The 15,658-nt window shown below is 45.7% G+C and overlaps 1 protein-coding gene across 1 annotated transcript in view; it reads right to left on the bottom strand.

The window, feature by feature from the left end:
* GARRE1 (granule associated Rac and RHOG effector 1) overlaps window positions 1–15,658 on the bottom strand; it is a 142,681-nt gene that overhangs the window by 58,578 nt on the left and 68,445 nt on the right. Inside the window, 1 exon segment of the mRNA XM_089662858.1 lies at window positions 9,635–10,958. Within this exon segment, the coding sequence (XP_089518984.1) occupies window positions 9,635–10,120 (486 nt within the window). The 5' untranslated portion in view covers window positions 10,121–10,958.

The raw sequence follows: 15,658 nt of genomic DNA, 5'->3' as shown, positions 1-15,658 counted from the left end.
GCTGTACAGACAAAATCATTGTAACCAGCTAACCGACTTGTAATGTAGCCAAATCACAGCACAGAGAGGCAGGGAGCACACGTGCGAGCCCAGAACCCAGAAGCAGGCTCGTGACATACATGAATGTGGCGGTGCCTGCACTTGCCATCGGCTCGTAGTAGATTTACTGTGAACGGGTCTGCAATTGGTTAAAGACAATATCCAGGTATGGATATTTATACAGTTACATTGGTCCAGCTTGGATCTGTGTAACTATGTATATACCATACCTGTGGGATCCCTCTAGAAGCTGGAAATCACTGTTATAGATACGGTTACTACACCACTGCTAAGGTGATCTCCTCTGTCTCCTGGGACCTGTACTCAGTGGCTGCCCTGCTGCTTTCTGAACACAGAAGGTCGGCCGATTGGTGCGGGCCCCATTTAGGCTTCATGCACACTGGCTTAAAAAATGCCAGTGCTCTTACCAGAAAAAAAACAAAAACAAAAAAAACACCATATTTTTGTACTAGCATTTAAAAGCTTTTTTTCTGTCAGAAAAATGCTCTCAAAAATGCAAAAAACAGAAGTTTTTTTTTTTCCTGCCTCAAAGCGGACCTTAAAAAGTCTCTAGGACTACCTAATGTGCATGGACACATAGGGTAACATTAATGGCTTCTACAGGCAAATTGCTAAACTCCTGTGGGAGCAGCATTTTTTTTTTTTTTTTTTAAACTGTAGCGAAGAACAAAAACAGAGCGCACAAACCTTGCGCATTACCTCAGTAAACAGTGGAGGGGTGGGGTGGAGAGGTGGGGTGGGGTGGAGGGGTGAGGTGGAGGGGTGGGGTGGAGAGGTGGGGTGGGGTGGAGGGGTGAGGTGGAGGGGTGGGGTGGAGAGGTGGGGTGGGGTGGAGGGGTGGGGTGGAGGGGTGGGGTGGGGTGGGGTGGAGGGGTGGGGTGGGGTGGGATGGGGAGGGGTGAGGTGGGGTGGGGAGGGGTGAGGTGGGGTGGGGAGGGGTGAGGTGGGGTGGGGAGGGGTGAGGTGGGGTGGGATGGGGAGGGGTGAGGTGGGGTGGGATGGGGTGGGGTGTGGTGGGATGGGGTGGGATGGGGTGGGGTGGAGGGGTGGGGTTGAGTGGAGGGGTGGGGTGGAGGGGTGGGGTGGTGAAGTCTCACTTCTCTTTTTATCCAAGCTGCACCACTGGGGTGGAGGGGTCGGGTGGAGAGGTGGAGTGGAGGGGTGGAGTGGAGGGGTGGGGTGGAGAAGTCTCACTTCTCTTTTTATCCAAGCTGCACCACTGGGGTGGAGAGGTGGGGTGGAGGGGTGGGGTGGAGAGGTGGGGTGGGGTGGAGGGGTGAGGTGGAGGGGTGGGGTGGAGGGGTGAGGTGGGGTGTAGGGGTGGGGTGGAGAGGTGGGGTGGAGGGGGGGAGGGGGAGAAGTCTCACTTCTCTTTTTATCCAAGCTGCACCACTGGGGTGGAGGGGTGGGGTGGAGAGGTGGGGTGGAGAGGTGAGGTGGAGAGGTGAGGTGGAGAGGTGAGGTGGAGAGGTGAGGTGGAGAGGTGGGGTGGAGGGGTGAGGTGGGGTGGAGGGGTGAGGTGGGGTGGAGGGGTGAGGTGGGGTGGAGGGGTGAGGTGGAGAGGTGGGGTGGAGAGGTGGGGTGGAATGGAGGGGGGGAGGGGGAGAAGTCTCACTTCTCTTTTTATCCAAGCTGCACCACTGGGGTGGAGAGGTGGGGTGGGGTGGAGAGGTGAGGTGGAGAGGTGGGGTGGAGGGGTGAGGTGGGGTGGAGGGGTGGGGTGGAGAGGTGGGGTGGGGTGGAGGGGGTGAAGTCTCACTTCTCTTTTTATCCAAGCTGCACCACTGTAACCATGTAGAAATGTCCATACCTGGAATTCTTTTAAACGCTGAAATAATCACATAAGAAGCTAAAATGTATCTTTAAGATTGGTTATTTTCGTGAACTCTCATGAGCAACACAGCTTCAGTTTTCACTGCATGGAAAAATGAGACCTCGACTCTCATTAGCTGAATTGGGCAAGTGTCTGCTTTCTCTGCATTGTCAGCCCCTCTGCCTCCAGGAATGACGGCTATTTTCAGGAGTTCGTCAGCTAATAAAAACCCCAAAAGAGATCCCGGTGTTTCCTGCAGGAAACGCTCATTTTCGTTCACACTTTTCCATGGAAACAGCTGTGTGTTACATCCTGTGCTCCAAACATGGAAACAGGAAGTGATGTTTTCCTGAAGCCCAGGTGATGGCTGCTGCATTAACCCCTTCATGGGAGGAAGGAGCAACACAATACAAAACAGATCTTAGCGGCACTTCCCTCTTTCAAGGACAACTCCATGAGGTGCTGGGACTTCAACACTTATCTGATCAAAGCAATGAGGGGAACACATTCAACTGTCACTAGTGATGAGGATCACATGAAACAATGGAGAGGTCATCAGCACTCCACAGAAAACACATACACTCATTAGTGCAATGTCACATAAGCCAAGGTTTTCAGGACACACTGGGTCCCCTTAAAGGATAAATTCACCTTTGGGAGCATGTTACATGTTCCAACTGTTTTTAGGGTGGAACATGTAACATGTCCCCCCCCCCCCTCCGCTGCAGCTGCTACCCAATCACCCCCTCCATGTGACAGCAGTACAGGGAGAAGTTCCCCGTATTAGCTCTCAGTTTTGAAGACAGCACAGCCGAGCAGACTCCGCCCACAGGTGGGGCCATTCATTCACAGAGTCCTGTGAATGAATGAACTACAAGTCCTGACAGCCTTTGTTGTGGCTCCATGAACTGTCACAGCGCTGTTGATTGCGGTCTTCCTGTCAGACTGTATGTGCTTGCCTGTAGGGGTTGTACAGCACACAGATAGAATAACAGTTTGGCAACAGCGATCCGTTTTACAGGCTCCAAAAAAAAAATTAAAAAAATAATAAAAAAAAAAATAGTAAATTCACATTTTTTTTTACATGCAAGAAAAAAAAGGGGCATTTATTTTTTTTGTATAAAAGTAAACTTTTCATTTAAGGGGTCACTATGTCACCTGGAGGAAGGGACCCTTAAATAAAAATAGAACCCGAAAAGTTTTAGGCTAGGTTCACACCTATGCACAGTGGCATCCCAAGGCAGGTGCAAGGGGGGGGGGGGTGACACCAGACCCGCTCCACGAAAAGGTAAGTTGTAAAGCAATAAATAATAAATACTTGTGAGCTATTATAACTGAGGTCTTCAGTGAATAATAATTAATAAATAACTCTCTACTAGTGTCATGCGCTTGGTGCGCTGGCACTCACACAGACTCACTTACTAGTGTTAATACAGTAACAAAAATATTAATAGTGCCGCACTCCTATTACTATATATAATATAATATAAATACAATATACTCTCTTCCAATAATTATATAAATTGAAACCTCAACAAAATCCATAGATCACTATACTTAGTGGGTGAAAGATAATATAAATTCACTGTGACTAGTGAATCAAAAAAAAAAAAATAAAATAAAATTAAAAAAAAAAAAAATTGTTATAAAAACCTTAATAAATAGGCCGATCTCAATCAAATCATAACTAATAAATTAAATTAAAATAGGAGTGTGTATAAATACTTGGTGCCACTTATCAATCCATCAATATTGTGCAAAAACATATATTGATATTAATGTGCAAGTGCAAACTTAATAATACATAAATAAATAAAAAGTCTTTTGAAGTAAGTGCAATGTGCAGGTGAATTCCTTATTCCCTTTTGCCTCAGGTGCCTTGTGATCTCCCTATGCGCTCACCTTAATATTTGCCCAAATAAATTCAGGCAAATACGCTTTTAATCCTTCCAGGATTGATGGAATAATGCTGATGTATAGGATGTTTCCACGAGGTAAGTGTAGATCTATTATGGATACTCCTGTACTCTCCTCTCTCTCCTTAGGCTGCTGCTCATAGGTGAGTATTTAAACCAGCTCTTTAGGGATCTCCTTGTTCCCCTCCTGGGGTCACCTCTTTCTCATATCCTTCTTTCTCCAGTGTGGGGAATGTAAATCAGATGAAGAAACAAAGAAAAAAGACCATTGTGCCTTATCCTTTTTTGTAGCAGAATTTTATTGCTGCCAATAGTGGTAGTTCACAGCATTATAAGGTTCTCTGGTGATCCAGGACAGCATAAGCAGTGAGTAACTGAAAAACTGTTTTTCAGTACGGACGGAGGCAGGCAGAGAGATAGAGGCAGAGGAAGAGGTTTGCTTACTCACTGCTTATGCTGTCCTGGATCACCAGAGAACCTTATAATGCTGTGAACTACCACTATTGGCAGCAATAAAATTCTGCTACAAAAAAGGATAAGGCACAATGGTCTTTTTTCTTTGTTTCTTCATCTGATTTACATTCCCCACACTGGAGAAAGGAGGATATGAGAAAGAGGTGACCCCAGGAGGGGAACAAGGAGATCCCTAAAGAGCTGGTTTAAATACTCACCTATGAGCAGCAGCCTAAGGAGAGAGAGGAGAGTACAGGAGTATCCATAATAGATCTACACTTACCTCGTGGAAACATCCTATACATCAGCATTATTCCATCAATCCTGGAAGGATTAAAAGCGTATTTGCCTGAATTTATTTGGGCAAATATTAAGGTGAGCGCATAGGGAGATCACAAGGCACCTGAGGCAAAAGGGAATAAGGAATTCACCTGCACATTGCACTTACTTCAAAAGACTTTTTATTTATTTATGTATTATTAAGTTTGCACTTGCACATTAATATCAATATATGTTTTTGCACAATATTGATGGATTGATAAGTGGCACCAAGTATTTATACACACTCCTATTTTAATTTAATTTATTAGTTATGATTTGATTGAGATTGGCCTATTTATTAAGGTTTTTATAACAATTTTTTTTTTTTTTAATTTTATTTTATTTTTTTTGATTCACTAGTCACAGTGAATATATATTATCTTTCACCCACTAAGTATAGTGATCTATGGATTTTGTTGAGGTTTCAATTTATATAATTATTGGAAGAGAGTAGATTGTATTTATATTATATTATATATAGTAAAAGGAGCGCGGCACTATTAATATTTTTGTAAGTTGTAAAGCAAGCCGACGATCCCCGCAGGATGGATCGGATTTGCAGATGGAGCATAATGTATCGGACTCCAATCCAGTATGCTCCCCAATCCGCAGATCCGATCCATCCTGCGGGGATCGTCGGTTTGCTTTACAACTTACCTTTTCGTGGAGCGGGTCTGGTGTCACCCCGTATAGGTTACATGCCGACGATCTCCGCAGGATGGATTGGATCTGCAGATTTAGGAGCATAATGGATCGGACTCCGATCCATTATGCTCAATCCGCAGATCCGATAAATTCTGCGGGGATCATCGGAGGGGGTGTCACCAAGTGTTATCGCACCGGATGACAGCAACCCTAAGGACGCCCCTGCCTATGCAGTCATTTCTGCATTATTATACCGGATTTATATAGCGCCAAGTTTGCTCGCATTGTGGTTTTTCACTTGCATTTTTGATGCGTTTTTTCCCCGTTGCTAGGCAGATTTAAAAACTCATCAATAATGGAGCAAAAAAAAAACAATACATGCTTTTCTGCAGAGTTTCCATTGAAGTCAACAAACAAAAACTTTGAGTTAAAAAAAAAAAGAGTCCATGACCCTTTCCAAAAACCGCACAGGTGTGAACCTGTCCCATAGGAAAGCATGGTAAATGGACTGTACTGCGTTACTGCAAAACGATGCAGAAAACACTTAGGTGTGAACCTGGGGTAAAACAGTTTTTCCCCCTCATCCTTTGATTCACATGAAACAAGGTTACTTAAAAAACAGACAAACAGGAGTGCTAAACCAAATGGTAAGCAATTCAGTGATTGAAAGGGGTGGGCCAGGGACAGTCATTCTGAGAAAGAGCTAGATGATGCTGGATGTCCTCCAGCCAGGAAATGAGGTGGAGCTCTCTCTGACTTGCTGCGGCTTCTAATGCACATTGCGAGAAGCGCTTACTTTTTGCGACTTTTAGGGCTCATTCACATTTGACTTTATTTCTAACTCTTGCCAAACGCCCCTATAGCGTTTGACAGGCATTGAGACAGGTGTTTGGGAAGCGGTTTTAACGCTCCTCAAATGCTCCCAAAACGCCCTATGCGCGGTTTTGAGGTGGTTGATAGGCGTTTGCCAAGCGTTAAAACCGCACCACAAACGCCTATAATGAAGTTAAATGGTATTAACGCTCCGCAACCGCACCGCAGACTTGAATGGGAGGCTTCAACTCCTCCTGACTCAACAAGAGGCGTCAGTTTTGCTGCAACGCGACGCAGCGCTAACGCTTCAGTGTGAACAGCACTGTGTGCTGCCATGTGCAGAATTTTCATAGGCGTTTGAGAAGCGTTAAAAACACTTCCCAAACGCCTGTCTGCCGCCCGCTGACAAAGCTAGTGTGAACATAGACTTAAATAATCCCCAGGGGCAATGCACTCTGAGGCTGGGCAGCAAGCTGCTAGGAACCACCACTGTGCTCCGTGTGACAGCATTGGTCTCTCCGCAGCAGCTTGGCACGTCCCTAAGTGAAGAAAGATATTTTTTCTGTTCTTTTAAAAGATGAAAAGTGTAGGTGGACCCCGAGACCTGCAAAAACACGGGGCCAGTGGGCAAAGGAGATTTCCTATGCAAGAGTCATTAACCATTTAGCAATAGCTAATCTACGGATCTCTGTGACAGCCAGTCTTAGTGGTCATTACAGAAAACTTTTACATTGCTAAATAAAAGGTTGTCTCTAAATCCGAACTCCACCATTAAATGTTGCTTCATTTTTGTTACCAAGAAACCAAACAAAAATAAGCCGTGGCACTTGCTATGTAATATTTATAGATGTCACAAACAATCGGGTTCTTTATTTCTATTCTTGGTCACGACATATAACTAAAAATACCCCCCTTCCCCCCCCCAGATATAGACACATGCATTGGTGCGCTGCTGTACCACTCCTTGTGACTGGCAATCCAACGCATCTCCAAAATGCCAGTGCACAGCATCGCAGCACAACGCATGGTGTCCCATGCAGGGGCGGACTGTCCATTTGGAAACTCGGGCACTGCCCGAGGGCCCGGGGTCAGTAGGGGGCCCCATGAGATGCCCCTGGTACCTTTTTCATAGGCTTTTTTGAGTTTGGGCAAGGGCACAGGGGCCCCATGATCCCCTATTGCCCGGGGGCCCCATGAGTTGTCAGTCCGCCCCTGGTCCCATGTGTTGTTATAGAATGCAGTGTGCCTTGTTTTCACATGCTTTGATGTGCATTTCAGCCCATTCATTTTGGAATTCAACTTCCAATTGGATATATTTTTATTTTATATTTACTTTATTTTTTTAAAAGATTTATTGTGCAGCAAAGCAAAAACTTTGACGTTCCTCACCTAGGCCGAAATGTCTACACTTCCCCATCGCCTCCTGGATCCTGCATTTATGTAGACGTGCCTCAGGGCTTTAGCCAGATTCCCCTTACATTTGCGTATGTGCAAAGGCAGGTAAATGTGAAGTCCCAAAACTCTGCTGTCTTTGCTCATATGAGGGAAATCTGCGCATGCGCAGATGTGCCGGAGGGCTCAGCCCCGACCCAGTGGCTGGGAAAAGCCTGTCAGCATATTTGTGAAAAAGCAAAAAAAATGGTGGCGCTGGAGGGGGGAGAGGTAACAGAAATGGGGGAGGAAGTTCCTCCCTGAAGCAGTAGTAAACTGCAAAAAAACAGCATAATGTGCAAATACGCTTGGCATAATAGCACATTATGAAAAACGTACCCTAAAATGAAGCCCTCCAGCGGTCTGTTGTTACTGCTCCCCTAGCCTTCCGTCTTCACCCAATCTTCTTTCCGGATGTGCGAGCTCCGGCCACTTGAGTTATGGCTGTGGCACAGCTCTCACAAAGGATGGCAGTCCATTGAGTGTGCGTTGCGCATGCGCCGGTGACGTCAACAGCTGCTATACAAGTAAATCTCTCCTAAAAGCATTGCATGGTTAGGAGATCTATACTGTACCTACAGGTATGCCTTAAATGTACGTATAAACAAGCAGGACTTTACTATCACTTTAAACAAGCTGCAGCATGTGACAACACATGATGCAGCACATGACATTGTGGTGTGGAAAAGCCAGTCCAGGTCACAGTCCAAGTCACCAGACAATTAGTGAGGGAAACTCTGCAATAGCCGGGGCATAGACCTTACAGTAGGAATGTCCAACTCAAAGGGCTCATGTACACTGCAGCTGATAAACTCACATTTAGGAGCTTTTTTTTCAGCAGCCCCTGAACTCTCCCTAATGCTTTCCTATTTGTCCATGTACACTATGTCGTCTACAGGCAGTTGAGTTTGCTGTCGTTTTTTTTTTTTTTAACGCAATCAACTTGCGTTCAGGAGTAGATTTTATCAGCGTTCCAAACACTTGTAAAAACATGTACACACGGTTAACCGCGTTTATAGGCGTTTGGAAATTTTCTTTTTAACTCTTCCATTTCCAGATGCTGTCCAGAGCCTTTTTTCATCACGAAAAATGCATGCAAAGTGTTTTTGAGGTACTCAAATGGACAAAACACTGAACACAGGATGTTCCTACAAAGCTTGTCACACATTGTAATGACCAATTCACACCTCAGACCTCTCCCACCCTTGGAAACAAAAGATATGTTAATAACCATTAACACCTCACTTTCCTCATGAAGACCCCCTGCCAGGCGGCCTTCATGACTCCCTCCACCAGACACCTTTCCCACCCTTGGAAACAAAAGAAATGTTAATGAGCAACTCACGCCTAAGCTAATCTCAACAAATACTGCTGTCTCTGCTTCTACTCTCTGTATTTCTCTGAAATAGTTAAGAATTTACCACTTTTCAGTGCATTCTGGGCATTTGGGAGGTTCTCCTGTGCTTATCTTTAAAAAAACGCTTCTAAACGCAAACGCACATAAACGCGGTATGCAAACGTGGCTAAACAGATGTTTTTTAACCAACGTTTTCCAGCAGTCAGTTTCCATCGTTCAGAAGTGTCCTGTGTACATGGGGCCTAAGGAAAACAGCGGACCCAAACAGAGTAGAATACGTCTTTAAGAAGCCACATTATGAATATGCACTTCATTGTAGAAAGTAATAGCAGCACTATACAGCAGCACTCAGACAGGGAGAGGGAGAACTAGGAGCCAATCAGGTTAGCTGAAGGTGCTGACAAGAAACAGGCTGATGAGAGGAGAGAACAGAGTGAGCAGATGGTGAACCCCATCGGTCTCCTGCTGTCTCACAACCCAGTCAAAAGGCGGAGAGAGAAAACACTACTGTATTCCTATTCCTGTAAGTGGTGTTATTTCCCTGGCTGTGTGGCAGAGCTGTGTACATCTCAGGACTCCATGGAGAGAAATACAAATTTGTCATGCAAAACCGCTCCTTTATGTATTTCTTCAGTGCATTAAGCAGTTTGCCTGGGGTCCAGATTTAAAGATGCACTAATACTTTAAAGAAGAAAATTTTTGAAACCAAAGCAGAAAATCATCTGTTGCCGGGCAAACATAGAATGCAAGTGACCTGTCGTAACAAAACTATAGATATTAATCAATCAAGGTATAATAATAATAAAGAAAAAAAAAGAAACTGACCTCTATGTCCTGCAGACTGAACTCATTCTGGTCTTTAAAGTTGGCAGCCCCAGCACTCAGCTCCATCAGCATTTTTGCGATCTCTGGTTTTATTGCTGCAGTGAGTCGACTTGCAGCCTCCATGACATGTTCCTGCACGTCTTTGAGTTGCATAGCTGCCTTCGAGTAGTGCGAATTTTGGAAAACACTGCTGAAAAGGTCCGTGAGGAAAGTGCTGGCGCGGCAGAAGACGTTGAGCGCGTCCAAATACTTCGAGATACCCTGCTGGATGTCCGCAATGGGGGTAGTGTGGGCACCAGGATGGGGGCAGCTGCCCGCATTAGCCGAGGACACTAAAGGGGTGGTTGAGGCCAAGGGTGCGCTCAGAGTCCGGCTGAGCTCGGGCATTTGGTACTGCTGGTGTTGCTGCACCTTCTGCTTGGACCCGCCAAGCAAGAAACGCCTCTTGTAGTCCATCTTACTTTCTTGTGCACTACAGCAATACATAGGTGACCTAGTAGCCAAAGGCGTCCCAAACCTAGGCAGGCGTCCTCCAGAATCAGCCTTTTTGAAAACGACGGGCTAGGTCAGATAATACAGGAGGGCTGCATACATAGGTTTCGGAAAAGGCATCTCCAAAAGGCAAGCGTGGGTAATCTGTATCAGCAGAGGAAGGCAGCAATTATGCTGACTTGGAGAATTTCAGGACTCCATGCAGCCCAGCTGCGGCTCACAACTTGTATTTTCCAAACCAGCTGAAGTCTCCGAAAAAGCTGTGCGTCCCTTTGTCCCAAAACAACTCCCGTCCTTTTTATTTAGGCTTCTCGTCACCGGCCAGGAATCCCACTGCTGCAAAATCCTTTATAGACATCCAGGGAGGAAGGAGCATGTGAAAAAAAGTATAATCCTTTAAATGTGAAGAAAAAGCACAAAACACCAACCAAAAAAAAAAAAAAAGTTGCAATCAAAACAACAAAACCGAAAGAAAAAAAAAAATGAACAACCAAAAACACTGGTCAACAGTGGGTTTCAAGCAATCCACAGCCTCTCAATGGAAAAAAAAAATAATATATATATATATATGGTTCTAACAGATGTGTAAATGCTACAGTCCAGCAGATCCAGTCTGCTCCGAGTTTAAGTGCTTCTAATACTATGTTCTCGATAGTGTGAAATCACAGATTTGCTACTGGGAAAGCTTCCCTCCCCTCCTCTTCCTCCTCTGGGTATGTTGAGGTAGTTGGTAACAGCGGAAACAAGTGCAGCTCCCAGATTGAGTTTGCTCTGGATGGCGTTGTGGAGAAAGAATGCGCACAATGTATTCGTAAGGCCTCTAGGTCATTTCCTGTGAAAGGAAAGAAAAAAGGAGAGAGAGGGTTTCAGTACAGTTGTTTTTATTATTGTCAAAGTTCGCAGCTCTGAAAGATTTGTGGGAGGAGCACGGAACATTGGGGACGTACAAAGTAAAAAGTGGTCATTGTCCAGGAGAGTTGTGTGGGCTGCTATTATATACAGACAAGATCGCTACAGCTGACAAGCAACATTCTGCCAATATTTACTGACATAGGAAAGTAACATTTGCTGCACATAAAACCTCCTTCTGGGAAAGGAAAAAAGGGAAGCATAGTGAGCACACATTCAGAGTTAGTGAGAAGCGCACTTTAAAGTGATTGTAAAGGCTTTTTATTATTATTATTATATTAAACATGTTATACTTTCCTGTTCAAATGGTTTTGCAGAGCGGCACCAACCTCCTCTTCTGGGGTCCCCCCGCTGGTGCTCTTGGCTCTCCCTTTTCTGTGTCTGCCTCCAAAGCAAGCACTTGCTATGGAGGCAGATGTGTAGGCTCAATCCTGAGCCAGGCTGTGCGCGTCTATTGACACGCACACACACACACAGTGCGCGTCTACTGACCCGCACGCACACACACACACACACACGGCTGCGCGTCTACTGACCCGCACGCACACACGCGGCTGCGCGTCTACTGACCCGCACGCACACGGTGCGCCTCACCTTCTCACAGGATCTGAATGACTACAGAAGGAGCCAAGTGGCTCTTGCTGCTCCCACCGAGTCTGGTAAAGAGAGAGTGGAGCACTGCTGTTCTTGGGCACAGCGCTGGATCAAGATTATTATTATTATTATACAGGATTTATATATTATATTATTACACAGGATTTATATATTATTATTATACAGGATTTATATAATATATTATTATTATACAGGATTTATATATTATTATTATACAGGATTTATATATTATATTATTATTATACAGGATTTATATATTATTATTATACAGGATTTATATATTATTATACAGGATTTATATTATTATAATACAGGATTTATATATTATTATTATACAGGATTTATATATTATTATTATACAGGATTTATATATTATTATTATACAGGATTTATATATTATTATTATACAGGATTTATATATTATTATTATTATACAGGATTTATATATTATTATTATACAGGATTTATATATTATTATTATTATACAGGATTTATATATTATTATTATTATACAGGATTTATATATTATTATTATACAGGATTTATATATTATTATTATACAGGATTTATATAGCACCAACAGTTTGCTCAGCGCTTTACAATATAACGGGAGACAATACAGCAACAATACAGTTCAATACAAGAGGGATAGGAGGGCCCTGATCCTGGGAGCTTACAATCTAAGAAGGGCTCAGATAAGTATTAACCCTAGGTTCACATCTGTGCGGGTGGTGCCACTGTGGATCCGCATGAAAATCCGTGCAGCTGCACCACCCACACAGAGAAATGCAGACCCACGGGCAAGTGACATTAGTTCAAATGGCGCACCACCCGCACTGGTAAACGCAACCATACTGGGAACCGAGGTTCTCATGCGGGCTGCGTTTTCCAAAGAAGTGCAGGGACTACTTCCCTGCGTGTCACGGGCATGGGAGTCCATTCAAATGAATGGGCTCTCGTGCAGAACGCAGCCCGCAGAGATGTGAACCGGGGGTTATAGGGGCTGGGGGGGAGCCATGCAGAGCTCCAAAAAATTCCTGCAACAAGCTCTTGCTAAAAAAACGGCACTCAGCACCTTGAAAAGGATCGTGAATGTGTGTTACTACACCAGCGCCGGCCTCATGCTGTACTGAAACCATATGATATGCATTCACTGCAGGATACTTTGCAGAGAAAATAAAAAAAACAATTAAGACATTCCTTCTCCTACAAATCCCTATAAACAAAATGGTTTACCTATTAAATAAAAATGTGTCCTGCAACCGATCCATTCCTCACAGTGGTGGTGACTACAGAATTGCACTGATTTATTAGATGGCATTAAACAGGGATTAATGGCCAAGTTTGAAGATAATCCAACCTAACCTAAAAGATTATGACAGCTGCTACAGATATGTATGCTGCAGAGAAAAGGATTAGGAAATGTAACTTGCTCACTTAAAGCTCCACCATGGCTACAATTTGTTTCATTTAAATAAATTCCTCACACAAAATAAAAATCTACTTTGTGTGCACTGAATGCCTTTGCAAAATGTAGGTATTAACTTGTAAAACTAGCAGTGACATCATCACTGTGCTGTGCATAGCAGAGCTGTGGGAGGGGGCCAGCTGACTCCACCCACCGTAGGCTGCCTGCAGAAGACAAAAAAAGGGGGAGGAGACAAGACCAGTCAACTTGTACAAACAGAGAGAGCCACAGTGAGAGGTCTGCATTACAGGAACGTCGCACAGTGGCAAAGTCTCACACTGGACTACTGCACAGATCTGGAAGAAATGCACAAAGCTCACCGACATTCAAGAAGAATACACAGGATGGATGGATGGATGGATGGATTGATTTGGACAATATTCACTTATCCCGGAATTCAGCTTTAAAAGCTTATTTGCATTACAAGGAAACTGCATTCACCTTTGAAGCACCATTCTCAGAGCATGTGTAATTCCCAACACTAGATTCCTCTTCAGGCTAGGTTCACATCTGTGCGGGTGGTGCCGCTAAAGACCCACACAAAAATCCGTGCAGCCGCACCACACGCACACGCGAGGAATGCGGACCCGCGGGTGAGTGCCATTAATTCTAATGGCACGCTACAGGCACTGGAAATTGCAACCGTACTGGGAACCGAGGTTCCTGTGTGGGCTGCGTTTTCCGAAGAAGTGCAGCGACTTCTCTCCTGCAATGAATGGGCTGTCATGCCCGTGCGGAACACGGACCGCAGGAACACGGACCGCAGGAACACGGACATGTGAACCAGGGGTAAAGTGGAATTAAACTATTAAAAAAAAAAAAAAAAAAAAAAAAAAAAAAAGGATTTTTGTTTTAATCAAGGAAGAGACCCTATTGGTTTACTCTATCAAACGATCCTTCGAATTACTCAATGTACAATTATGGCACCCCTGTGCACCCTAAGAGCCACTCTTACATCAGAGCCCCCCACATCAGTGTTCCCTTTACATCAGGGTCCCTCCCTGCAGAGTCCCCCTTACATGAGGGCACACGATTACATCAGAGTCTGCCATACGAGGCCCCCCTTACATCAGAGTCTGCCATACGAGGCCCCCCTTACATCAGAGTCTGCCATACGAGGGCCCCCTTACATCAGAGTCTGCCATACGAGGGCCCCCTTACATCAGAGTCTGCCATACGAGGGCCCCCCTTACATCAGAGCCTGCCATACGAGGGCCCCCCTTACATCAGAGCCTGCCATACGAGGGCCCCCCTTACATCAGAGCCTGCCATACGAGGGCCCCCCTTACATCAGAGCCTGCCATACGAGGGCCCCCCTTACATCAGAGCCTGCCATACGAGGGCCCCCCTTACATCAGAGCCTGCCATACGAGGGCCCCCCTTACATCAGAGCCTGCCATACGAGGGCCCCCCTTACATCAGAGCCTGCCATACGAGGGCCCCCCTTACATCAGAGCCTGCCATACGAGGGCCCCCCTTACATCAGAGCCTGCCATACGAGGGCCCCCCTTACATCAGAGCCTGCCATACGAGGGCCCCCCTTACATCAGAGCCTGCCATACGAGGGCCCCCCTTACATCAGAGCCTGCCATACGAGGGCCCCCCTTACATCAGAGCCTGCCATACGAGGGCCCCCCTTACATCAGAGCCTGCCATACGAGGGCCCCCCTTACATCAGAGCCTGCCATACGAGGGCCCCCCTTACATCAGAGCCTGCCATACGAGGGCCCCCCTTACATCAGAGCCTGCCATACGAGGGCCCCCCTTACATCAGAGCCTGCCATACGAGGGCCCCCCTTACATCAGAGCCTGCCATACGAGGGCCCCCCTTACATCAGAGCCTGCCATACGAGGGCCCCCCTTACATCAGAGCCTGCCATACGAGGGCCCCCCTTACATCAGAGCCTGCCATACGAGGGCCCCCCTTACATCAGAGCCTGCCATACGAGGGCCCCCCTTACATCAGAGCCTGCCATACGAGGGCCCTCCTTACATCAGAGCCTGCCATACGAGGGCCCCCCTTACATCAGAGCCTGCCATACGAGGGCCCCCCTTACATCAGAGTCTGCCATACGAGGCCCCCCTTACATCAGAGTCTGATATACGAGGCCCCCCTTACATCACAGTCCCTCATCAAAGCCCTCCTTACATAAGGGTCATCAGAGTGTGGGTGGGAGAAGAGAAGAACAACTGATCTGAATCCTCAGTCTTCTATAAAAGGAGATCTATGGTGACAGCATACACTTTCATTTTAGACCAGCATTGTAATAACAATACAAACTGTACTTATTACTGACAATCCAATATGAGCATGCTTGAAAAATCTCCTTTCATGTTGTGAGCGCTGCCTGTCTGCTGGCCTTCTCTTTCCACAACTTCCCAGACTCCCTGCATGCTTTGTAGGTTCTCCATTTCTAAAGACTACATATCTCACGGTACCTGCCTGCAATCAGTGATTCCTACATTGACTCCGCCTCCTGAAATCCCTCCTCTCAGACAATGGGCTCTGTGAAATGTGTGACACAGCAGTGCCTCCTCAC

The sequence above is a fragment of the Staurois parvus genome, unplaced genomic scaffold (genome assembly GCF_062004578.1).
Source record: "Staurois parvus isolate SC_StPar_1 unplaced genomic scaffold, SC_StPar_1.0 ptg001570l, whole genome shotgun sequence".
NCBI lineage: Eukaryota > Metazoa > Chordata > Amphibia > Anura > Ranidae > Staurois > Staurois parvus.
This window is presented reverse-complemented; position numbering and strand designations above follow the sequence as displayed.